Source organism: Sarcophilus harrisii, chromosome 1, assembly GCF_902635505.1.
Source record: "Sarcophilus harrisii chromosome 1, mSarHar1.11, whole genome shotgun sequence".
Taxonomy (NCBI): Eukaryota; Metazoa; Chordata; class Mammalia; order Dasyuromorphia; family Dasyuridae; genus Sarcophilus; species Sarcophilus harrisii.
In genome coordinates this window covers 250,995,774-251,022,472 of record NC_045426.1, presented here as the reverse complement: position 1 = coordinate 251,022,472, position 26,699 = coordinate 250,995,774, and the positions used below count along the sequence as shown (strand labels likewise).

General features: G+C 34.0%; 1 protein-coding gene across 2 annotated transcripts in view; it reads right to left on the bottom strand.

Moving 5' to 3' along the window:
• Positions 1–26,699, bottom strand: part of PCSK5 (proprotein convertase subtilisin/kexin type 5) — a 611,928-nt gene that overhangs the window by 411,564 nt on the left and 173,665 nt on the right. For both annotated transcript variants that reach the window (XM_031939641.1, XM_031939639.1), the window contains exons 4-5: positions 21,665–21,808; positions 14,288–14,364 (exon numbers count right to left, since the gene is read on the bottom strand). In XM_031939641.1, coding sequence (XP_031795501.1) covers positions 14,288–14,364; positions 21,665–21,808 — 221 coding nt within the window. The remainder of the gene's footprint in view (positions 1–14,287; positions 14,365–21,664; positions 21,809–26,699) is intronic.

The following is a 26,699-nucleotide window of genomic DNA, read 5'->3' as shown; positions in this document are numbered from 1 at the left end:
GGTCATTAACCCCTGGAACTGAAATAAGCATTATAATGTGAATGCTTACAGCAACTCTTCCAATAAAAGTAGAATGAAGAAATGATATGAAAAAAAGGTTGAATGAATTGATCAGCCAAAAAAATCTCTTGCAGAAACATAAAATATGAAAAAAGGAACATTCCGATCCTGTGTAATGGCCTAACAGAATCATTCCTCAGACTTACATTGGAGTATCAAAGATTTGCATAGTCAAGCATGCATGAAGGCACCTACTGATGAATCTCTGAAAGATTTTTTACCTCCCTTTACCATCTTGGAATATGGTTGTGGAACAATAATACTATCCTTACAGTGAAGAAAAATAACAGGCTTCTTTTAAAGTAATTAATTCACATCACTACCCTAACAAAGGCTACTTTAAGAAATTCATGCCCATTCATTCTTCATTTGAATCTACACATCAAATCCACAATCATATTAATAATCACTAGAAACTTGATAAATGGGAGCATAAACTGGGAAAAGGGAAATGATAGTAAAAATGGCCAGAGGTAGTCTGTATGAAGTAAGGCTTGAGTAATTCCCAGGAAAGCTCTGAATCAAATTCTCTTATTAGTTATGAACTAGAGTACCTCACTTATTAGAGCAACATGTCTGCAAGCCTTTTACACAGAGTTTGGCACATAGTAGGTATTTATTAAATACTTGTTGAGTGATTGCCTGGCCCAGTGGAGAACTCAGTCCAGATGTTTAATAATGTTGAAGCGCAGAAAAGCTAATGACACTAGCAAATGATAAACATCTATTCTTTTCCAATTCTTTGCCTTTAAAAAAATTAAAGCTGTTTATTTTCAAAACATATTTATAGATAATTTTTAGCATTCACCTTTGCAAAATCTTGTGTCCCAATTTTTTCCCTTTCCACACCCCCTTCCCAAGATGGCAAGTAATCCAATATATTAAACATGTGTAATTCTTATATACATATTCCCACAATTATCATGGTGCACAAGAAAAATCAGATCAAAAAGGAAAAAAAATGAGAAAGAAAACAAAATGCAAGAAGACAACAATAAAAAAGTGAAAATGCTATGTTGTGATCCACACTCAGTCCCCACAGTCCTCTCTCTAGATGCAGATGGCTCTCTTCTTCCCATTACCATTGGAACTGACCTGAATCAGCTCACTGTTGAAAAGAGTCACATCCATCAGAACTGATTATTGCATAATGATCATTGCATAATCTTGCTATTGCTGTATACAATGTTCTCCTGGTTCTACTCATTTCACTTCCATCAGTTCATAAAAGTCTCTCCAGGCCTCTCTGAAATCATCCTGCTGATTGTTTCTTATAGAATAGTAATATTCCATGGCATTCATATACCATAATTTATTCAGCCATTCTCCAACTGATGGGCAGCCATTCAGTTTCCAGTTCCTTGCCACTACAAAAAGGGTTGCTACAAACATTTTTGCATATATAGGCCCTTTTCCTTTTTATGATCTCTTTGGGATACAAGCCCAGTAGAAACATTGATGGATCAAAGGGTATGCACAGTTTGATAGCCTTTTGGGCATAGTTCCAAATTGTTCTCCAGAATGTTTGAATCAGTTCACAATTCCACCAATAATATATTAGTTTTCTCACATCCCCCCCATCATTAACTTTTCCTGTCATCTTAGCCAATCTGAGAAGTATGTAGTAGTACCACAGAGTTGTCTTAATTTGTAATTCTCTGATCAATAGTAATTTAGAGTATTTTTCATATTACTATAAATGGTTTTAATTTCTTCATCTGAAAATTGTGTGTTCATATCTTTTGACTTTATCAATTGGAGAATGGCTTGAATTTTTATAAATTTAAGTTAATTCTATATATATATTTTAGAAATGAGATCTTTGTCAGAATCCTTGCATATAAAAACATTTTCCCCAGGTTATTGCTTCACTTCTACTCTTGTCTGCATTTTTTTTAAACTTAGTATAATCAAAATTATCCTTTTTACATTCCATAATGTACTATAGTTCTTCTTTGGTCGCAAATTTCTTCCTTCCCCACAGATCTGAGAGGTAGATTATCCTTTGTTCTTATACTTTCTATATAGTATCATTCCTTATGACTGAATCATGAACCCATTTTGACTTTATCTTAGTATAGGGTGTTAGGTGTGGGTCGATGTCTAGTTTCTGTCATACTCATTTCCAATTTTTCCAACATCTTTTGTTTGCCTTATCTCAATTGCTATATAGCTCAGTGGATAGAATGCTTGGTCTAGGGTCAGGAAGTCCCAAGTTCAAATTTCAGCTCACATACTCACTGGGCAATGTATGAGGCTATGACTCTGGGCAAGCTACCTAATCTCTTATCAACTATAGAAGGAAATAACAAATCACTCCAGTATCTTTGCCAAGAAAATCTGATGAACAATGTGATCTGCAAGGTCACAAGCATCAGACACAACTAAATGACAACAGCTATCATTTACCCATATCCATACATCTATTCACATATATCTCCACTTTTCCAATCACACAACCACTGTGTGGATGACTTGGTATAATGAGTGAAATACTGCAATTCATGATTGTTACATTCTGATTTTTTTGAGAAAAAAATCTAATCCTCAATTAAATGACTGTGAAATGACAAATTAAATTAATCAAATTAAATTAAATAATTAAAGGACTGTGAAACAACAACAACAACAAAATCTGGTTACAAGACAAACAGAATAGTTTGCAGTGAGGATTAGGGCAAATGACAGAGGGCAGAAGTACTTTTTCCCCATTTTGTGTACTTATTCATCACAGTCTAAGGCTAGAACTTGTCAAGAAAGTAGAAATGTAAAAAATGTGGAATAACTTGGAAAAATACAGAAATTGGAAGAGAGGACCAGATAGTGAAGTAAAAACAAGTATATGTATTGGGGAATCATGGATGGGGAATGATGGAGGGTAAAGGATATCAACCCTAAGAAGTGATATGGAATTGCTGGAACAATCAACAGAAATAATCAACTCCAGGTTGTTTATTTGTGATGAAGCAGAGTGTTATTATGGAAAGTGCATTAAAGGAAAAGTCAAAAGAGCTGTTTGTTTGTTTGTTTATTTGTTTTATCCAAGCAATGCCATGAGCTAAGTGGAAAACTTTGATCTTTCTCCCTTCCGCCCATCTCTGCCCTGCCTCCACCCTCATTCTCTGGGTTCCAATTTCTTTTTCTCTAAACTTAGGTAATTGAACTAAATTATTTCCAAGGATCATTCCATCTTCTAATGTTACTACTCAAATGCCTTTATCACCATATAGAGTTTTGTGTAGGTATTTAGAAGGACATGGTAAGTTAATGGATAAAACAAAGGATATCATTTTGGTTTTTTTTTTCCTGAAACTGATGAAATATTGGTCTGAAATGAAGTGAGTGAGCAAAGTCCACAGTATATGTCTGAAAGTACTAAATCTCTATTCCAGTGAATACCTCTGAACAACTCAGGAACAGATAATTCCTCTCTAATATACCCAACTAGAATTGCTGAAGATTTCTATTTTACTCCACGATTAATGACATCTCACCAACATAGGAAAGCTTATGCCCTAGGGAATATAACTTCCCTGAGTGAAGAAGGGAAAGGATTCTATTATTCTCATATTCTTACCTTAGGCTAAGTTTAACATTTGGCTCTGACAGGGAAATCTTTTTTATATAGTCTCCAGTTCCTACATTATTTTTCATGGCACTCAGATTGTTGAAATTATTCCAAAGGAGAAAGAGTCAACCTTACAATTCTGGGAAAAAGTCTAGTAGTATACTCAGCTAACCTCCAGTCTCATCAACATTCCCCCAAAGGAAGTCATACAAAATTGGAAAGATGGACTTTCTCCCCACCCTAATGAGTGATACTACCTGCTCTCTGAGAATAAAGAAAGGAATAAAATATGAAGTATGAAACATAAAATTAGGAAATTTTGATGATTGCAATTATCAGATATTTTAATGTTTTCATTGTTTTAAATTCTATTCAGAAATTGGCTAGTGTCAATTACATAAGCAACAATTGAATTATGCCCTTTGTTTAAGCAGTAGCCTGCAATGAAGTGATGGAGCAGAGAACACAGTATACGCCTAAAAGTACTAAATCTATGTTCTAAGGAAAACCACTGGACAACTCAGAAATAGACAGTTCCTCTCCAATATGCACAGCTAAATGCAAATGGTTGATATTGCAAAGACTTTCTGTTTTTTTCCAGAGTCAATGACATCTCACCAATATAGATGAAGTTTATACTCTAAAGAATACAACTTCCTTTAATAAAGAGGGAAATGAAGACCAATCAAAATAAAAGCTTTAGAAAGAGAATCCCACTTAAATAATTACATTTGTCATAATAATTGTCATTATAATGCAGAAGATAGAATGAAAGACCAGCAATCAGGAAGACTTGAGTTGAAATGTGACCTCAGAGACAGAATAACTGTGTGACCCCACACAATTCACTTAACATTTTATCTGCCTCATTTTCCTCATCTGTCAGATGAAACTAATAATAGTATAGACATCTTAGAGTTTTGAGAATAAAATATGATAACATTTATGAAATTTGCAAACTTTAAAGTATTATATAAATGCAATTTTTATTATTATTATTAAGCACAATATCTATCAGCATTTATTAGCAATGTTTTGCTATATAACTGAGAATTTTAAAAGCTATGTATAGCAAACAAACTTAATGATGAAAATGTGTCATAGTGACCTAACAAAAAGTAACAAAAAACCTTATTACTTCAAAAGATCTGTTTTCTTATCATTGTGGACACTCCCTAAGAATGAAAAAAAAAAAAAAAAAAAAAAAGGGCAACTTAGTATAGAACACGAGTCCTACAATCAGAAAGAACTGGGTTGGAATGTCATCTCAAATGTTTACTGTGTGACCCTATGATCATCACTCAATTTCTCTAAGCCTCAGTTTCCTCACTGGTAAAATGGAGATAATAATGGTATCCATGTCATAGGATTGTGAATGAGATGTAAATGAGACAATGTATGTATGTATAGCACTTTGCAAATCTTAAATCACTACCTCTAGGAAGGCTATTACTACTTCTCAGATCATAATGGTACAACATACTGACAGATTTTCATTATTATGGCCAAACAATCATCACTTAACAACCAACTTCCTAGAGATGGTCCTTTTGGGATTTTGGGAGTCAAATTTTGAGAATTTAAAAGACTACTATGGATTCATTTTGCAATGCTCCTTCCTCATTGGGGAATTCCCTTTCTCCCAGTGAACCAGACATTGTTTCCTTGCCCCTTTCACACAGTGACCAAGCTGAGTACAGGATTAAAATCTCTTGACTCTTGGCCTAGTGTGCTGCCTTTCTAGGTTTCCTTTGAGGCATGACTCTTTTGGAAGGAACAAACCATCCTCTTCTACAGAACATGAAATTGTGCAGAAATCTTGCCCTCTCACATTTGTGACAGTTTGCAAATTCATTGCATATCTACTGATGACTTTATGTAAATGAACAAAGAAACCACACTGTATAGTTCTGCAGTACAATAAGGCAATAGATCTTGATATTTTAATGGATCTTTTTGCTAAAACATTATCATTTGGGGACTTAATAAGATGATATTATGCCCACAGGTACTTAGAAACTATAAGGGCATCTTTTATTTAGTATGGACATGTGCTTTCAGTAATGGATGGAACTTTCAATGAAGGAAATCTGTCTACTAGCAAAAGATCATAAACTCCTCTATAATTTATAGTTTTGGTAAAATACCTGGGAGCATACATGGGAGCACTGAAAGGCTGTTAACTAGCATTTATGTAGAGATTTAATATTTACAAAGCGCACTGCAAAAGTTACTTATTTTATCCCCTGAGGAGATAGAGGCCATCATTATTATTTCCATTTTACAAATAAGGAAACTGAAGTATACATAGGTTAAGTGACTTACCCAAGGTCATGTCATTAAGACATGTTTGAGGCAAGATTTGAACTCAGCTCTTCCTGACTTCAAGTCCAGTTTTCTATTCACTATGCTATGCTGCCCCTGAAAAAATACGTTTTGCTTGCTGATAAGTTGGGCATTTTTTTCCCCTTCCAAATATCCTTCTTTTGGTCTGGGAAGTATGATAAAAGAAGTAAGATCACCTTATTCTTCAAATGACAGGTGTTATTAAACATCTTTTGAGAATTTTTTTTTGGACAAACTGATAAAATAGTTCCTATATGCATTGTGCAAAAAGTCCTAAAATAATAAAAGAATGGCTTTGAATCCTTCAAAATATAGAGTCCTGAGTTAGAATCTTTTCTCTGGCACTTACAAACTATAAAAATCACTTAGCCTCTCTGTAAATTGGCTCATCTGTAAAATGGGCACAATAATGTCTACAGATATCTACCACAAAGTGTTGGATACAAAGTATACTGTAACTTTAATGTCCTATATGAAACAGAGTCTATAAGAGGAATTGACCACCTTTGTGGTCAAAAGATTAATAAACTCCCAAATTGACAAAGAGAAGAATGAAAAAGTCCTCTGACAGAATCATTAGCCCTAGAATAATAATTACCTGGACTAATTACCTGGACTTCAAAAAGAATGGAGTATGAAATTTTAGATCAAAAGAAATTTTTACAAAGATTCAGTTCTCATTTGGAAATGGACTTCCATCCAGACAACCCTTTTCCATTTCACATTTTTTCACTTAAGGAATCTGCCATCTTCCTTCTAATTTTGGACTGGCCAAGGGATCAGTCCTTGAAGCAAATTCAGTCATAAAGCTCCTAAATTTAGATTCAATAGAACCAGAATGATCTCTTGGGTTTCAAATTTTCTCTTTAATAAAAAATGCAGAATTAGTGTAAAATGGATTCAAAATACTATAAGAGAAGTCCAAATGAATAATACTAATTCTTTATAGAAACTATAATTTGAATAACTAAAGTAGGGCTATTCTCTGTATCCTATAATTTAAATAAGTGCAAAATTTGTCAATTAAGTTTTTAAAAGTATAATAATCTATGAAATGGACCATTTATTTCTTCTATTAACATAATCTCCAAGTTTATTAGTAGTAGTAGTAGTAGTAATAATTGATGGCATTTATATTGCATTTCAAAATTCATGAAAATCTTTATATAGGTTATAATGTTGAGTTTCATTACAATACTACGAGTTCACATTATAAGTATTACTATCCTCTTTTGAACAGATCAGGAAACTGAGGCTCAGAAAAAAGTGATTTGTTTAGGATCACACAGCTAGTAAATGTTAGAGGCAGGATTTGAACATGACTTTTCCTAACCCCAAGATCAAGATATTGTACACTATGCTATGCAGTCTTTCATGTTTGCCCACAAAAAAAGACAGATTATGTTTCACAACTTCCTGTTTGCTACCCACAAAGCCATCTGTGTTCACAAATGTTGAGGTTATTAAAAAAAAGTTACAGGCAAATGTATATAACTGGTTTCTGAAGCCCAACCTAAGGTGAAGTATGAATTTTCTTTGACTGTGCTAGACTATTTTACAGCAGGCTGACTTTATCCAAATCCATTTGGTTAAATTCTTGGCGTCAGAAAATGAAACTCTGCCTATTTGGATGATAGTTATAAGGGTGTCTGGCTCTCTTAACATTGTTAAAAAAGCTCCTTTATAATGATAAAGGGGACAAAAAACACTTACTATATTCAATTGCTTTGCCTCAGAACACATTCTCTATATAACTTTTTGTAGCTCACTGTAGAGAGAATGACAAGCCACACAGAAGCTTAAGTCCCATCATTCAGACTTTGGTTTCTACAAGGCAAAATTAAAATTTAATTATTATTATTTTTTTGCATTTTCTTTTTTTATTATAGTTTTTTTTATTTATAAGTTATATACATAGGTAATTTTACAGCATTGACAATTGCCAAACTTTTTGTTCTAATTTTTCCCCTCCTTCCCCATCCCCTCCCCCAGAGGGCAGGTTGACCAATACATGTTAAATGTTAAAGTATAAATTAAATACAATATAAGTATATATGTCCTAACAGTTATTTTGCTGTACAAAAAGAATCAGACTCTGAAATAGTGTACAATTAGCCTATGAAGGAAATAAAAAATGCAGGCGGACAAAAATAGAGGGATTGGGAATTCTATGCAATGATTCATAGTCATCTCCCAGAGTTCTTTTGCTGGGTGTAGCTGGTTCAATTCGTTACTGCTCTATTGGAACTGATTTGGTTCATCTCATTGTTGGAGATGGCCACGTCCATCAGAATTGATCATCATATAGTATTGTTGTTGAAGTATATAATGATCTCCTGGTCCTGCTCATTTCACTCAGCCTCAGTTCACAAAACTTATATTATTTTAAAGGAGACCAAAATACCAGTATCACTGCATCAAAATCAGGATATAGAAACAAAGAATGGTATGAAAAATCTACTCTTTTTGGAAAATCAGTCTTTAATCTATGGGTTGATTTACCTTTCAAAATTATTAGATGCTATATCCATCACATATGCACAAATGACTATGTGGTATCACACCCCATTCAATATGTTGCTTTGACTTTTAAGAAGCAAGGACTTTCAATCAGATGAATCCTAGGGAGGGGATGATCTAACCCAGACATCAATAATTCATTTATCAGAAATAGAAGTCATGGTATGAAATGCCAGGAGATTGTTTCATTTGCAAGGAGGCATTTTCTATTTTAAACCAAGAACAATTCAGTCAGCTTTACTTGGCAGGCTGATGTAAGTGGGAGAACTGCTAAACGTGAAGCCAGAGCTTTCTGTTCCCCTCTAAGAAGGCTATTTCTCCAATATCAATTATTCAAGTCTGACATGACATGCCACCATTCAGGAACTAGCACAACCCATGAGAAAGGGATTTTTATAACTTTTGCAAATAAAAGGTCTTTTGTTCATGTCAGAGTCAATGTAAATAGAAGCATTTAGATGAAAGAGGTTATTTTCACAAAAGTTTGTGGGAGGAGGGGAAGTTTGATCTATCCTTGGAAAACTTTCAAGGTGTTTGTGCCCATTCCACTGACTTTTAAGGGACCACTCCCCAGTTTACACAGGATACAGATTTAGAGTTGGTAAAGGCATTTGAGTCAAGTCTCTTGGTCAATAAGCACTCACGATGTGCCAAATACTGTTAAAAAAAAATCTGGGAATATAAACAAATGCAAAAAAGCGTTCCTGTTCTCAAAGAATATACATTTCAAACCTTTCCATTACACTGGAGAGACACCATGTAAATAATTAGGTGCACATAAGTTATAGAGAGAATAAATGGGATGTAATGTCAGAGGTGAAGGTAGTTGGATAGGTGAATGAATGAAAGGGATCCAAGTGAAACAAGTTCAATCACCAACTAAAGCAGTTATTGGTCGCATAGTGGATAGAGTGAGCAGGTCTGGAGTCAGAACCTAAGTTCAAATCTAGTCTTAAATCCAGATTTGCTGTGGAAGTCTGAGCAAGTTAGTTTCCTCTTCTATAAAATAAATGGCAAACCATTCCAGTATCTTTGCCAAAAAAAAAAAAAAATGATGTTACAAAGAACGATTGTGAATAAACAGCAACAATAATCCAATCCCTTCACTTAACACATTAAACAACAAGAACAAAACAGAAAGGTTAGGTAATTTAGGGTCAGAGATTTCAAGTTGTAAATGACTTCAGAGGTCATCTCTGAGTATAATCTCTTCCATTTACAGATCAGGAAACTGAGGTACAAAGGAATTAAAAGACTTGTCCAAAATCACATACTACATTAGAAAAGTGTTTCTGATTCCTAAATGAGTATTTTTTCTAACTCAATTGGATGACATCTAAGGTCCCCTTCCAGCTATGATCCTCTGATGTTAATGTCACATAGTAAGGAAGTGCGAGAATCTAGAAACAACCTATGTTTTCAAATCCAATGATGTTTTCACTATGTCATACTAATCTACAACTAGGAAGTGTGTTTTAAAAACACTGAAGAATATTAAAGGGAAAAGAAGTTCAGATAGACTGGGTAATATCCTTCCAGGCCTAACCAATGTTAAAAACCCTTTGATAATACCATCTTATATCAAGTTGATAAATATAGAATGAAGAGGAAAACATTGACTTAAAAAACCCAACAAAACCTATGTGAACCTGGACAAGACACTGAGCCTCTCTAGAACTCAGTTTTTTCATCTATAAAATGAGTTAATCAGACCATATGGCATCCGTATCCACCTGAGCCCTAAATCTTATTTTGTGATCTACTCAGAGGGAGGCTTGAGCCAGCTTGTACAAGCTGGGGAAAGCCAACTTAAATTCTCAGTATGGGCAGTTACTCCTCAAAGTTTGTAAATGCTATAAATCAGAATGTATCATTGCTTCTTTGAGCATTTAGACTTAAGAAAATGTTAATAATCCATATTAAGCTTAAAAGTGTGTCATATATACAGAGAGGTAGTTGTTAAACTTTTACCGGCATACCATTGCATTTATGTTTCAAGTATTCTGATTTATAGTATTTGCCCCTTAAAGAAGAGGTTATATCTGTCTCTGCATAAGTCAGTCCTAATACTAAACCTGAATAGCATAATTTCCATAATCCTAAAAAAAAGGTGAAGGGAAAGAATGCACCCAGATATTGAGTTCCTTTTGATAAAATATTTAAACCTGTTTGTTTAATAAGAAATAGTTAGATATGAAAATAAACATACCTATAGGTCTACTGTTTTATATTCATTCAGTGGACTCCCATGAGCTAGGGACATTTTTAACCTAAATTTCTGAAATCAAGCTGGGGCTCAGCAGAAATAAGATTGATCAGCACTATTAAGAATGAAAGAAAAAACTTGGAAAGCAGGATGACTTCATCCACAGCTGATTGCCTTCTACTCAGCAAAGAAAAAGAAATTCTATTGCAGCTTCCTACCAATGAAATGTTCTCAATTTCACTGCCAGTGTATGCCAGCCCAAACATGCTTGTGGTAGAAATCTTTACACCCCACAATAATAAGCCTACATTGCAATCATGAGATCGAGCATCATCTTTCTGAACAGATGGGGCTGGGGGATGGAATGGGGGAGGCAGTCAGGCAGGTACATAGGTCTTGGTATAACTAACAGCTAACAGGAAATAGATGACTGTCTGAACAAAGGCACTGGAAAGACTGTGAAAGGCAAAAATCACAGGTTCAAAACACGAATTGCAAAATAAAACTGAAGACACAACTCAAATACAAAAGATGTATTCTGGATGTAGCCATCTGTCAGCCATGCCCTTCAATGATCATTAGTCCTATCATCTGTCAACATTAAAAATGTAACAATGCAGAGACTCTGGCACTAAGGTATCAAAAACCAACTCATTATCTGGGTCTACCTACTTTTTTCTTTCAATGTCCCTAGAATCTATTTACATATATTCTTTGGATCTTTCCTCCCCACTAATAAGATCTGGGTTCAGGTCCCACTACTGACACATATTTGCTCTGTGACTAGTAAGAACAAATCCCTTAATCTCTCAACCTCCCTTTGCAAACCTATAATATGCTAAGCTATCTAGGAGTTGCTCATCTGCAACTGTGGAGGGAATTTCCATGCCAGGAATTCCCCAAAGCAAGAAAATCACCAGTCCAAAAAAACACCCTCCAACCTCCACCCCACCCACAACTTTGGATCATTGTTTAAAATGACTTGAAAATAAAATATTCAGAGTTGGCAGCTAAGTGGCACAGTGACTAGAGCACTGGGCTGGGAAGATATGAGTTCAAATCCAACCTTAGATATTAGCTCTGTGACCCTGATCAAGTCACTAAATCTCTCTTTGCCTAAAAGTTTCTTCAATTATAAAGTGAAGCTGCTAAGAACATCTACTTGTCAGGATTGTTGGAATATATGATATTTATAAAATGCTTAGCACAGGACTTACCATACAGTAGGTCCGTAATAAATGCTTTTTTACCTTCCTTCCTAATAAGCCCTGAGCTAATGTTTTCTTGATTTTTTTCCTTACCAAATATCCACCATAGATGGTCCATAGATCTGACATATTGAAATTTACCAGCTGTGTCCTGCTTACTTACTAATTTTCCCACACTTTTCTCCAAAGAGAGTTTACATAATAGATTCAGGTACATCAATTCCTTTTTTAAGAAAGTACCACCACCATGTGTGTATCTTCTGTTTCCTTAAAGCGCTGTCATTGGAGTTCTGTGTACAGGTTACAGGATCACCAGCCTTCATTTAGACTCTTTTCTGTGTTGTTTCAGGGAAGTTCTAGAAACTTGTATTCCCATTACTTTGCATATTAATCCTTTTACCAGTGACATATGATCGGTGACACTCAGTTGTCCATTGCCAACAATTGCAGCAAATTTTCTACAATGAGTTTGTTGTGGCTATCTGTGAGAAGTAAGATAAACTATATGTACATACACAATTCCTACAATAATATGGCTTCATTCAAGGTTATTGGACTAGTGCAGGTCTACTAACTTCTATAAAGACAAGCAAGTATTATTCAAATTTACTATATGAGGTTGAATATTTAAAAGGTTGTAATAGTATGTATAAACCATCTTTGTTACCGCTTTAAACATCCCTAAACAAGACACAGAACATGTTAAATTTAAATAAGAAAGCCTAGAGCAGAGCATATAGCCACATACAAAAATTCAATATGGTAAAAACAAAAAACAACACCCCCAATCTTTGTTCTAAAGTGTTATAATGAATATGAAGATTCCTTGATCATATATGAAATTCAAATTAGATCAGGATATAAGCTCCTTAAGTGAGAGATTCTTTCATTCTTTTGCATCCCTCGTGCCTACCATGGTGTCTACCATCTAAAAGACAACTGATAAATGTTTGCTAATTGCTGTATTGTTTTAAACACAAATTAACCAAAAATAAGTAACAATCAAAAGCAATAAGAACAACAAATTACTTTAAGATGATCATCAAAATAACCATTAATTTTTGTTTTCCTTTTAGTATAATTATTTTACTATTATTTATTTATTTATGCTATTATTTATTATTTATAATAATTGGAATCATTGGAAATGAGCAGGATGTCTGGGACAAAGATTAGGTGGGCAGCAAGGATCCTGTAGTCTGTATGTGGACTAAAGTTTGAGAAAATTGCATTAATCTTGAATATTTCAGATTTTCTGGTGACTGGTATCAAGTGTAATTTCAGCTCATTGTCATTCTAGTAGAGAGGAAGAACATTGACTTTGCAGGACCGCTGTCACATACTACCTATGTGGTCTGAAGTAAATTATGAATGTCCTTGGGATTCAGATCCTTTATCTGTAAAATGAGAGCTGAAGTAGATCATGTTTGATGTCGCTTCCATCTCTAAATCTGTGATCTTATGAACCAAATACAATAGGGAAAATCATAATGGTCAAGGAAAAAAAGGGAACAGGAAAAAAAAATCTTTAAAAAAAAGTAAGGCCTATAAGAATGGGCCAATAAATAATCTGCTTTGACTTTTTACTTGCTTAAATCATCAGGTTGTTATTTAAGGTCCCCTAGGAATATCTTACTTGCTTTGGGCTGCTATATTCTTCAGGACTGCATAGCTATATAGTAACTTCATTATGGCCACCCTGGCATATAACATGAAGCCTAGTGGTCAATTAAGAGATAAGGTTGATTGCTGATAGTATTGTTCTAAGGCTGAGTTGGGTGGGATGGGGGTGAGGAGGTGGGATTCAATCTATAATTTAATTGGTTTCCACTGTGGAATCTCTCTTTATCGATGGAGCAACTTATTTATAACTTATAATCTTTTTAGAATAGAATTTCTTAAATTTTTTGTGTCATGGACCTCACCTTTTGGGCAATCTGATGAAGTTTGAAGACTCCTCAGACTGATGCTTTTAAATACATAAAATAAAATACAGGAGAAATCAACAGTATTTGTATACAGATATAATTTTTCCCAAACAAGTTCACAGAGTCCATGAAGTCTACTTCTTAGGACCAAGGGAGAATCCCAGATTAAAATCCCTGTCTTACAGAGTTGCATGTGATGCTGAGAGGTTAGGAAATTTTATTGCAGCTTTCTATCTAGTTAAACATTTTATATTCCAAAGGCTCATGACCATAGTGTTGGAAACAAGGCATGAATTCAGGTGTTCCTGATGCCTTTCTGAGATGAAGATCAGCCATTATTTATTTCAAAGCTTCCCATGAATATACTTCCCACTTAATGAGCAGAAGACAAAGTTCTACTTGAAGGAAACAAATGTCAGACACACCAAGTCACCCTGCACTGGGGCCTTACTTGTTCTCGTTGCTGGCATCATAACGAGGCATTGGGTCGAAATCATTCCCATTCACATCGAAACTTGCCTGAGAATCCTGTAACCCATAGAGGAAAAGGGAGAAAAAAGAAAGATGGATGCTCATTAATTATCCATTAACTCATGAGGTTCATGCATTCTTTAACAAGATCCTGTAACTGAGTAATTAGGTTAACTAACATTCTCATGGTTGAGTGATGACAGAGTGTTTTAGGAAAGGGTAGTTAATACAGTAACAATCAGTAAATCATCATTCTTTATTTCTCCTATATGGGTAGAAGGAATTCCACATAATTAGTTGGTAAAGATATATTGTGAACAAGTACAAAATTAGAGCTGCTTAACTGTTTTAAATGGCTTTTCAAAAAATCCAGTGCCTCTCTGCTCCTCAGAAATCAGTCTAGTTCTCTGCCTGCCTGTATATCCTCAAATTTAGTTATTTACCATTGCCTTTGTCTACGTATTCCATTCTCACCAGTAAGTCCTTTTTTACACTCCTAAGTGGAGAACTTTCACATGTAACTTAAGATATCAATATTTGCAACTTGCTGAAATCCTGTCTCTTCAGTGTAGGTTTCCTTGTCAAACAAGAATCAAAGATAAGTTCTGTTAATAGTTTTCCAACTCTCAACATCCTTACCCCATTTTCTGAGATCAGGAATTCTGTCTTATCTAAAATTTGTATTACCCCCAGGGCCTAGAACAGTGCTTTGGACACAGTAAATGCTTAATACATGTCTTTTTAATTGAACAAAACATGCAGGTCACTCAAAATATTGCATAAAATTACAAACAAGGAATAAGCCAAATAAAGATCACTCATACATATTTGCTAAGCTCCCTTAGAACCACTACTTTTTAAATTTTTGTTTTTTTATTGAAGTTTTTTTTTTAATTTTCAAAACATATGCAAGGGTAATTTTCCAATGTTGACCCTTGAAAAACCTTGTGTTCCAATTCCTCCCCCTTCCCTCATCCTCTCCCCTAGATGGCAGGTAATTCTAATATATGTTAAAGATGGTAAAAATATAAGTTGAATCCAATATAGGCATAAATATTTACAAAATTATCTTGTTGCACAAGAATAATCACATAAGAAAGTAAAGAAGAAATGAGAAAGAACCACACTCAATTCCCACAGTCTTCTCTCTGGATATAGATGGCTCTCTTCATCACAAGATTATTGGAACTGGCTTGATTGATGTCATTGTTGGAAAGAGTCAGGCCCATCAGAATTGATCATTGTATTGTCTTGCTGTTGCCAAGTACAATGATCTCCTGGTTCTGCTCACTTCACTTAGGATCATGTTCATGTAAGTCTTTCCAGCCTCTCTGAAATCATCCTGCCGATCATTTCTTATGTTGCAATATTCTATAACATTCATATATCATAATTTATTCAGCCATTCTCCAATTGATGGGCATCTACTCAGTTTCCAGTTTCTTGCCATTACATAAAGGGCTGCCACAAACATTTTTGCACATGTGGGTCCCTTTCCCTCCTTTAAGATCTCTTGGGATATAAGACCAGTAGAAACACTGCTGGATCAAAGAATACGCAAAGTTTGATAACCCTTTGGGCATAGTAGGACCACTTCTTAAAAGGATTTATTAACCTAGTTGCAAATATCAAACTTTAAAATGAGAAAAGTTAATATAATTTAAGTAAGAAAATGTCTATTTTGAAATCCTTTATAATAGCAGCACTTTTGTAGTGGCAAAGAAAGAACTGAGAAAGTGCTCATCTATTAGGGAATGGGCTAAGCAAGTTATAGCATATGAATGTGATACAATACTGTGATTCTGTAAGAAATGATGAAGAGGATCATTTTTGAGAAACTTGGGAAGACTTGTATGAACTGATATGTAGAGTGAAGTGAGCAGAACCAGGAGAACAATTTATATAATAACAATATTGTAAACATTGTTTAATTGATAAATAATGAATAAATAAAAATAATTTTAAAAGACTTGGGAACTATGATCAATAATGATTACAAAGCACTAATGATGAAATATGCTACCCACCTCCTGACAGAGAGGTGATAGACTCAGTGCAGATTGAGAAAAATGTATATATATATACAGATCACATATATATCATATATCCACATATTTACATACTATACATAGGTGAATGTGACAATTGTGGGTTTTCTTTTCTTTCTTTCTTAATAGAGGAAGAGAAGATGTCTTTTCATTGATCAAAAAATCAAATTTAATTTTTTAAAGTTGATATTTTAGACATCATTAATTCATATTACTTTTATCCCTCTTTCCCCATTTATAATCAAATTGATAAGGTAATATTATCATTGTCATATTGAATAGGTAAGGTTAAAAACAAATTTGGATTTCTTTTAAATGACCAAGAATATGTTCTAAATCTAGTTAAATCTAGTTGCCTGGACTTTCAAATAATTTAAATTTCCACTCAACATTTATAAAAGCAGTTCTAAAAAAAAAAAATTTAAAAAAAAATTTAAAAAAAAATAAAAAATAAAAATAAAAAAATAAAAGCAGTTCTAAACTTTCCTATTATAAATATTTCTACTTTAAATGTTGGTAAAAATATGACTAATATAGAACTATGTTTTACATGATTTCACATATATGACCCATATCAAAATGCTTATCATTTTAGGAAGGGGAAGAGGAGGGAGAAAATTTCGGAACTCAAAAAATTTTTTTAATGAATGTTAAAATTGACTTTACATGTAGTTGGAAAGAACAACTATTAAAATTAAATGCTGGCTAAATACTTGGTTTTTTAATTTTTTTAATCATAATTATTGTTTCTGCCATTACTCAAGGCTCTTCTGTTGAGAATAATTTCTAGCTAAAACATCCACTCCTACCCAGATCATGTGACTCAATCTAATTAATCTGACAACAGGTGACCAGCTGACATGGCAAGTCCTTCCTTTTTATGTCTTAATGTTCAAAGTCATTACCTGCAACAATTACAGAACTACCAGTTATTTGCATCTCACAAAGAAAAAAAAAAAAAGAAGGAAAAATTAACAATACTCATTAGATTAGAAGACTGAAATAAAATTAGTTGGGAGTAAAAAAAAAAAAAAAAAAGTCTAGTACCAAGAATGATTAGCTTGGTGTCACAAGACCTTGGACAGTGACTTCCTTTTTCTGAGCCTCCATTTTTTTTTCATCTGTAGAATGATATAGGTACTAGCTGACATCTAAAGCCTTATTCAGTTCTATATCCATGATTCTGTGATATACAACTTTGTCCAAAGAAGGCTAAAAGACAGAGAAGGAATAAATTCATATTTGGAGATAAGCAATACTACTAGGGCAAAAAGTCCCAGATTCTGACTCTATTGCTAACCACCTGTCCAGCTATGTATTTTCCTATAATATCCAGACTGAAGGTAATCTTGGATATTTTGGTCTCAGTTTCCTCACCTTAACATGAGAGGGTTGTACTATATGACTTCTTGTTTTAAAAGATGGAAAATAGTATGAGTATGTCTACAGGAACCTGAATAAGATTATTTTCTTTCCCTTTCTTCCTCAAGGAAATCACTGATTAATTTCAACATATTCCTTGAAGAATGGTCATTACTATTCTCTCTGGTTTCAAGGAGAGGATGAGAGATCAGATCTCAGAAGGTACAGCTAAAAACTATGAGATTAAGTTATAGAAAGGCAGATAAAGACTTCATATTAGGGAAAACATCCCTATAGAGATATACAAAAGTGGAATGAGCTGCTTCAGGAGCTACTAAGTTTCCCCTTCCTCTGAAGGCTTCAAACAAAGGTTGAACCTCCATTTGTCAAGTAGGTTGCATAAAACACTCTTTTTCAGGTATAAGTTGGACTATATGGCTTCTGATGTTCCTTCCAACTCAGAGATTGTATGATCATTTGAACTCTGTATTACCAATGCATCACATTTACATTTACATTGAGAAATGAGAGCAGAAAGATAGAGCCAAAGGTAGAAGTAATCCTGCACTCAAGGAAACAGGTAGGAAGTTATCATGTCTCATTAGTTACATGGCTTTTTCCATTCTTCTGACCATAAGGAACTCTTCAGTTAGGAATGGAAAAAGAAAAAATGAACACAATCCCTTCTCCAAAAGCTCTTTTCTCTTTCACACCATAGCTCTTGTAATTTTAGAGTGTGATGTTGAAAACTAGTATGGAATATCAAGTGGTGAAGTTAAGTATCTTGTCCATTCAGATATATGAAAAACACATGAGGACATGGAATAAAGTACTCTATATGAGAATAGAGAATAAAGATGGTCTTTTTATTTAAAATCTACATGTACACCAATGGAAAAATAGAAAAACAGAATACTCATATTATTTTGGAATCATTTAGGCTATATACATGAACATAAATTTACCTGGTTGTTAATTTTTTAAAAAATCATCTAAGTTTTATTTTTGTCTACATGACATCAAATAATCATTTTAAATGATTTTTTAAGTGGACTGATTATTTAACAGAACTGTAAATAACTGTTTAATTAGTTCTGATAATACTGAAGAAAAAATTAGGATGGTCAAATTTCCACATTGGATTGTATTAGGTAACATTAAAATTGTATTAGGTGATATTAAAATCATAGACATTATCTTAAAACTTCTGAGTTGTTTAAAAAAAACCAAACAAGATAAATCTAGTTATGCATGCTCAGAGAAATTATTGCAATTGAGAAACTGTACCCAATGTTTTATTCTAGTTGTTTAAATGGGTCATCCCACAGTTGAAGTAAGAATTAAAATAGGTATTCAACTCATAGGATTGGGAACAGAAAAGTAAATAGATAGAAAACAGAAAGTTATAAAAGGAAACAAGATGATAGGACAAAGATGGAGAAAAAACTGATTATGGTGCCAATATATTTGTATTTTCAGAAATACACAGCAAAGTAAAGAAGATATGTCTGTCCTTGATTAAGGACATTCCATATTTCTATTTTTATAGCATTAATATTTGAATATATTAAGGGGAGTCTCTCCATACTGATGAAATCAGAACTGAATAAATCCACATATATTTGTAAATGTATACATATATATACATTTTACACATATATACACGTGTGCATGCATGTGTGTTTGTGGTTAGAGAGAGTTAATCAGGAGACTTATAATCACCTAATACCCATCTACCTATCTCAGCCCACTGGATGAAATCACAGAGTATAAGGAGAAAAGCAACAAAACAAAACAAAACAAAACAAAATGAAACAAAACAAAACAACACACTGTATTAGGTTTTAGGCAAAGCATAAAGAAATCAGTCATGTTTGATGAAATTAGTGGGAAATTTTAATACTTCTTAATTTCTTAAGCAAAGAAGAAATTCTCAAATTACATGTAATTACAAGGCTATCAATGTGTTTCTACTATATCCAAAAGAAGTGTTCACATTCTTGATGGCCCTTTAAATTGACACAATTGCTAAGTAATCAATGGACTTTTGGCAGTAGAGAAGAAAGCTACCTATGGAGGAATAAGCCAACTATTAAGAGAAAATCACTCTGCTTTCTCCTTGCTCCTCTCCCAGAAGGAATTTCTTTCTCCTTTTCCAATATCCCATCAGCCATGGCATTTTGCAGTGAAACTATTCACCCAGAGACACTATTCCCAGAAGACAATAGGCCTAGGGAACCCCACTGAACAATATGCACAGAAGAAGATACTGTGAATAGAATAGAGCTGTATGAGGACACAATAAGAAAAGAAAGTTCACCAATGTCTTTTAATACCAGATATACTTCAGCCATGTGTGCCTCCATACAATACTGTATGTATGCTTCCTTTTTCCACTCACTGTAAATTGGTGGAAGGGTTTGCCCCAGTGGTGCAGGCAGAAATTTTTTGGTACTATTGCTCTTACAAAGTTATATCAGTAAATGTATTTTAAGTTAATTGCCTTCAATATATGATTGTAAAAGCTAATATAAGTCTATTGATGAAGACCAATGAAGTATAGTTTTAGGAGTGAACACCACAAAGCATCTCAAATCTATGGTAGAAGACACTGAAGATCTACTCTACAAGTTTTGAAAAGTGAATTAGGTAAATATCCCAGATATCATATCCTCCAATAATAGTTGTATTATATCTATGCATACTCTAATAGTACATGTAATATTACATTTATATCTCAAGATATATAGAAAAATGTAATTTAATATCTTGGCTACAACATATACTAAATATCTAGGTTATAATGGACATTTTATTATTATATTAAATAGCTCAGCTATATATTATATATAAGGTTATTTTATATATATATATATATATATATATATATATATATATATATTAGCTATGTTGTTCATTTCTAGCTAGTTAGTTAGTACTGGACTATCTCCCCATTCAGATCTCTAAGATTGTAGGTTGTATCTTCAGTATGTGGAGACACATTCAAGATACTTTGTGAGTAAAGATAAATAGATAGATAGAAAGACAGATAGAACAAGATAAAATATATAACATATATGTATAATATAATATTTAAATACAATTATATATGATAAAGTTGCAAAGATTTACTTTTCCTTCTAATAAGTTCACCAGAATCTACCTAATATCATTATATTTTGAACAGTGATGATTATAATGACAGATTGAATTTATAGTACTTACAAAGCATGAAATGATATAAATAGATAAAATGTGATCTTTACAAAAACACATTGGGTATATAATAATATTATGTCCCTTTTAAGAAGGAAAAAATGAGCTCAGGGACATTAAGTGATTTGTCATACAATTAATGTCTAAGAAAAGATATATGTAGAAAATACATACATACATATATATATATATAAATATCAATATTTTCTCCTCCAATAGAATGTTAGTTCTTTGAAAGAAGAAGCTATTTCTTCTTCCTCTCCCTCTCCCCCCACTTTTTATTATCCCAAATATTTAGCTCAGTGAGTGGTATATAAGATTCTCTTGATAATCAGTTAGTCAACAAGTAATTAATTAATGAACTGATCACTGATCAACTCCATGCATTCCTGACCACAAATGCAGCACTCAATCCATTATCTCAAATTTCCTCTCTATTGAGTAGTGGTAGTGGTGGTGATGGTAGAGGTATGGTGACCAAGGGGAACAAACAAAAAGGAAACAATCATCCTCCCACATCCCTTATCCCAGGTCTCCCTGTACCTATAGCTTCAGGTCAAGCTGCCTCTCTCATATAATAATGATTTCACCAAGAAAAGGAAATGTGTAAAACACATTAGATCTTCTGGCACATATCTGCCTCATATGTTTTTGAGTAACCTTCCCGCTTCCCAGCAATTAGAGCCCATAACTTCAGTTGGATTGACTGAAAAGGCACAGAAAACACTTACATAGTTCTTTACCAAATCTGGATGAGTCCTTTCAATGCCATCGTCCAAGATAGTGACCACAACATCTCTTCCAGTGTAACCTCTCTTCCAAGCCCCTTCAATGTTCATATCCGACTGACAGGGGTGAGTGTTATCACTACAGTGCTAAAGGGAAAAGAAGAAAGAAAAAAAAAAGATTTGGTCTTATGGAGTTTGCTGAGAAGTCAAAAGGAAAAGGAATTAACCCACTTAGCATAACATGTCAAAAATTAGCAACAGGTGAGGAGACTGATTGGTAGGGATGATATACTGATCAATGTTTTCATGAGGTTAGCAAGGAAGGGAGAAAAAAAGCTCAAATGAAAGAGAAACTACTTTCAGGAGATGATTTCTTCTGGGATTTCTTTGCACGAATGCAGGATAGAAAAAAGGTATCATCAAGCTAAATCTTTAGCAGAACAATAACAGCAAGTATGTCTGAACAAAGGTGGCACAGTGGATAGAATGACAGGGCTGAAATCGAGTCAAAAGGCTTGAGTTCAAATGTGACTTCACACATTTATTAACTGTGTGACCCTGGGCAAGTCACCTAATCCTGTTTGCCTCAGTTTCCTCATTTGTAAAATGAGTTGGAGAAGGAAATGGCAAACCACTCCAGTATTTTTGTCAAGGAAAAAAAAAAAACACTGAAAGAACTAAATAATAACAAATATATGATCAAAGAAATCACAAGTAAATCTGTTATTTCAATTGAGCACCTACTAACTATACACAGAATGAATAGATAGGCATATCTAACAAAATGATACTCTATGGACCAAAACCAAATAATAAATAGAACTTTAATCATTACCATCCTGGGTGCCAGGCAACTAGTTCAGAATCATTTCTATCTATAAAAGAGTGTTTTTGGCAGGTCTCATTCAGTATCAGCAGGAGATGTGTTACTGTTAAAAAACATATAACTAGGAGAACAAAAAACTCACTAAAATGAATTCTGAGAAACTGCAATCCCCTGATTTGTGAGTACAGAAGCAGAGATAGATTCATTCCCCAGAGAAGATTGCAGAAAGAAAGGTAGAAGGCAAAAGGGTAATGTAACCTAGATGATGGGAATGTAAGAAAGGTAAAGGGTGATCTGTAAACATTCAATTTTAGAGGCAATATAACCATATTGTTTTCCATAGACCCATAAGATAAATAGGTTTGGGAACCTCGTGCTGCCATGCGCTCCCTATATATAAACAATTGTGTCCTAGAAGTCTATCCCTTTTATATAGCCATTTCAAGGTTGCAATTTTGTTGATTCTTTAGGGACAAAAACGGGTTTTTTGGGGGGGAGGGAGGATATGGCAGAATGGAGGAAAGAAACAAGAAATAGAGAAAAAGAGGAAAATGCTGTAAAAAATAACCATGGCAACACTAATCACACAAGCTTTTGAAATTCATACTTTCATTTTTTTTTCATAATAGTTCAATGCTTTAGCAGGGAAAAAGTATGCAAAAAGAATCACCCTAGGAACTTCTTTCCTATCTGTCTCCACTACATCCCTCTTCACACCTTTTTTTTTTTTTTCCTGTGTGTGTGTGTGCAACATAATTAGGCTCAGTGGTAGACCCCCTGTCAGTTTTCTTGATGTAACAAATGTTTGGGTTTGGGGGGGGAATCTTGAACATAAAGATTTTTCTCTACAAACTCATACTCTGATTTGGATTTTTGAAGGTGACCTCTATGTCCGTGAAAGCCATGATAGCTGAGCACAGGTTCTGGTAGCTCCTACTAATGTTGTTAAGTCTTTGAGTACAATTATGGTAGAAGACTAATTAGCTCAGAAGAAATACAAAATGCACAAGTCAGAGAATCCACTCCATATTGTTCATTGGGATTATTTGTGTCTGACTTGTGGCAGAGCACTCTGAGCTTGTATTGGTCTGATCAACCACAGTTGGACACACCGTAACTCGACCCTAACATAATAATGTCCTTTTGGTCTTTGAAAATGAGACAACCACCAACAAAGGCAGAAGAAGACTAGGCCTACTTGCCATGGATCAAGCAAGTGAAGAACAGAGAGATAAATTAATAGTGGACATCATTTCATCTTAATATGAGTTCCTTGTCCAGTGATTAAGGGGAAGTGCGATTGAGGGAAATAAATCCAATTGATTTTGACAATCTGACTATAAGTGAAATCAGATAAGAAAAAAAAAGTTGCAGCTAAACAGAAAGGATGGCTGATAGATTCTACTTAGAAAGACAAGTAGTAGTAGAATTTGGTGTGTGTTCAGAAGCAATAAGAAACATTTCATGAAATATCTGAGTTTTTCATTTTTCAGAGCTGATCAGAGACATTTGGGGAAAAAAATCCCTGAGCCCATTTTTTCCTTCTTAAGGGACATACTATTATTATATCACCAATGTGTTTTTGCAAAAAAAAAAATTATACATTTTCAGTTTTACAAGCTTAGCTCTCAAGAATAGATAGGAAAAGAAATGCTTTCTCAGACCCCCAAACATCTGCCCCTAATTTCTTTACAAAGGTAGGGAGACTGTGACCATGGAATACTGCATATAATAGCAGACTTTTTCAATGTTGGCTAGTTTTGATGAATTGTTTTTCAGCTTTCTTTCTTTCTTTCTTCCTTTTTTTAATGATTCAATTATGTTTTCAAAAGAAATTAGAGATAACTGGCCCGGATTATGTTATTATGCATTTTGATGGATAAACCGCAAAGCTGGTTCATCAATAAATATATCTGGGATAGAAATTAGATATAATGACAATGAGCTAGGCCCCTAATTGAAAAAAGGGATGAAATTTTATTGGGAAATTATCTGATTTCATCTTTATCTATTTTATGTTTTCTCTTGTACACAATGTATTAGTAAAGAAGTAAATTTAATAGAACAAAGATACATCCAGGTCTAGGGGTTGGAGAGACAGGAAGAGTGACACATGAATGTTTGGTAAAACTATTTCCAGATGGGAATAATGAAAAGTCCTGCTCTCTACTTGGTAACAAGATTGGCATTCTCCTCTCAGTTCAAATATTCCTATGTGCCTTTTGATTGAATATTAAGTTGGAATGGAAATAGTGCTATAGATAGGTATGATCAAAGAAATACCTTAAAGGAAATGGAGTTGAGTTAGTCACACAGTGAAAATGAGGGATTGTGAATGGATTACCTGCATGATCTACAGAACATCAAAGGAGGAAGGTTCCTAGAACAAGTAGATGTGAATAAGTCACCCAGGATGAGAAGACATGAATAAAAGCTATATGTACCCTTGAAAGATGGATTCACCTTGATGAGACATTAAATAGATTAATAAAAATACACCACACATACACAAACACACACATACATACACATATACGTGCATATGAAGTTTGAGGAGGCCACTGGGCAAGTTATTAGTTAAATTCAGGGTTTTAATAAATTTTAACTATAATGATTATTGGTCTTACATAGGAATTCTATGCTTTTAATTCTTATCTTTAATCATTAGGCCCCTTTATCTGGAATACTCTACACTCCTCTTTATGCTTTGTTGCTAAATCTTGTCTATATGAGCTTTATAATATTTTTTATAAATGTCTCTTTCTGTCCTTAAATAATATCATCACCTTGGTAAAGACCTTTACATTTCATACCTGGACTGCCTGCCACATCACTCCACAATCCAATCTACTCTCTATTCATTTGTCAGGCTGTTCTTCCTAAAATCAAGATCTGATCTTATCACATCACAGCACCTTCACACGACATCAAATATAAATACTCGCTTGACATCCAAAATTAAAAGGTTTGAACCTGAACGATCCTATCCTTTTAATTTTCTTATACCTTACTGAACTCTCTATACTTTGGTATCCAGGAATAATGGATGCCTTCTTTGCTGTTCCTTGTACATGATACTCCATCTTGAGAATGGAGACATTTTTACTGGCTGTTCCTCAAGCCTGGAATTGTTTCTCTTCTTATTTTTGCCTCCTGACTTTCCTGGTTTCCTTCATTTCCACATTCTACAAAAAGGCTTTTCTAATTCTCCTTAATGTTAGTGTCCTTTTATTGATGATCTCCAGTTTATTCTGTGTATATCTTGTTTGCACATAATTATCCACATGCTGTCTCTCCCATTATACTACATTCTCTTTGAGAACAGGGACTGTCTACTGCCCTTCTTTGAATCCCATCACCAAGCACCATACTTAGCACATAATTGGTGCTCAATAGATGTTATTGAGAGACTTGACAGTTTCTCAAAAAACTACCTCTCCTTTAAGAAAAATAAATAAACATTTCTCTAGAAGTTCTCTAAAGTAATTATTTCAACTTTCATCAATTTTTCCTTCTTTTGAGTTCTTATAGTTCAAATAAATTGTTTTGTTGTTGTTTGTCCTTTCTTTCCAAAGAGGATTAATGAAATCATGGGTAAGTGTCTTGACTTGCACATGAATTGGATTTAAGAGAGCAAGAGTTGAACAAAAGTCAACAGCCTTACTTTCCCTTCCTAAGTCATCAATGGCAGGACAAAAGTCAAGATGACCAGCAATGGCTCAAGATGAAATGAATAACTTTGGCATCTTCAGTGTCTGACAACATCTGCTTCATGGTTGTTGGAACAAATTGTTTTCATTTACCCACTGCATAAATGGAAGTCTTCACATTCTTGAGGTGTACACCCTATCCCTAGCTACCAACATGTTTGAGGCCTTTTGGTTACCCTCAATCTGATTTAGCACATCTGCTGAGATGGTTTACTAGACTATGACCATTATGCAGGTTTCTTGTAGCTACATCTAAGAGTTGGGTACTAAATAAATTAAATTGTGCAAATAAGAATGACACTAAATTTGAAATCAAATGATCTGAGTTTGAATCCTAGGTCAGCTACTTTTGAACTACTCCACTTTAGACAAGTGATATCTCTCTGGGCCACTGAAAATTTAGGACTGTACTGGTACAGTAGATAGAGGGCTAGACTTGAAGTCAGGAAGATCTGAGTTCAAATTCAGCTTCAGATACTAGATAAATGACAAGGTAAATCAT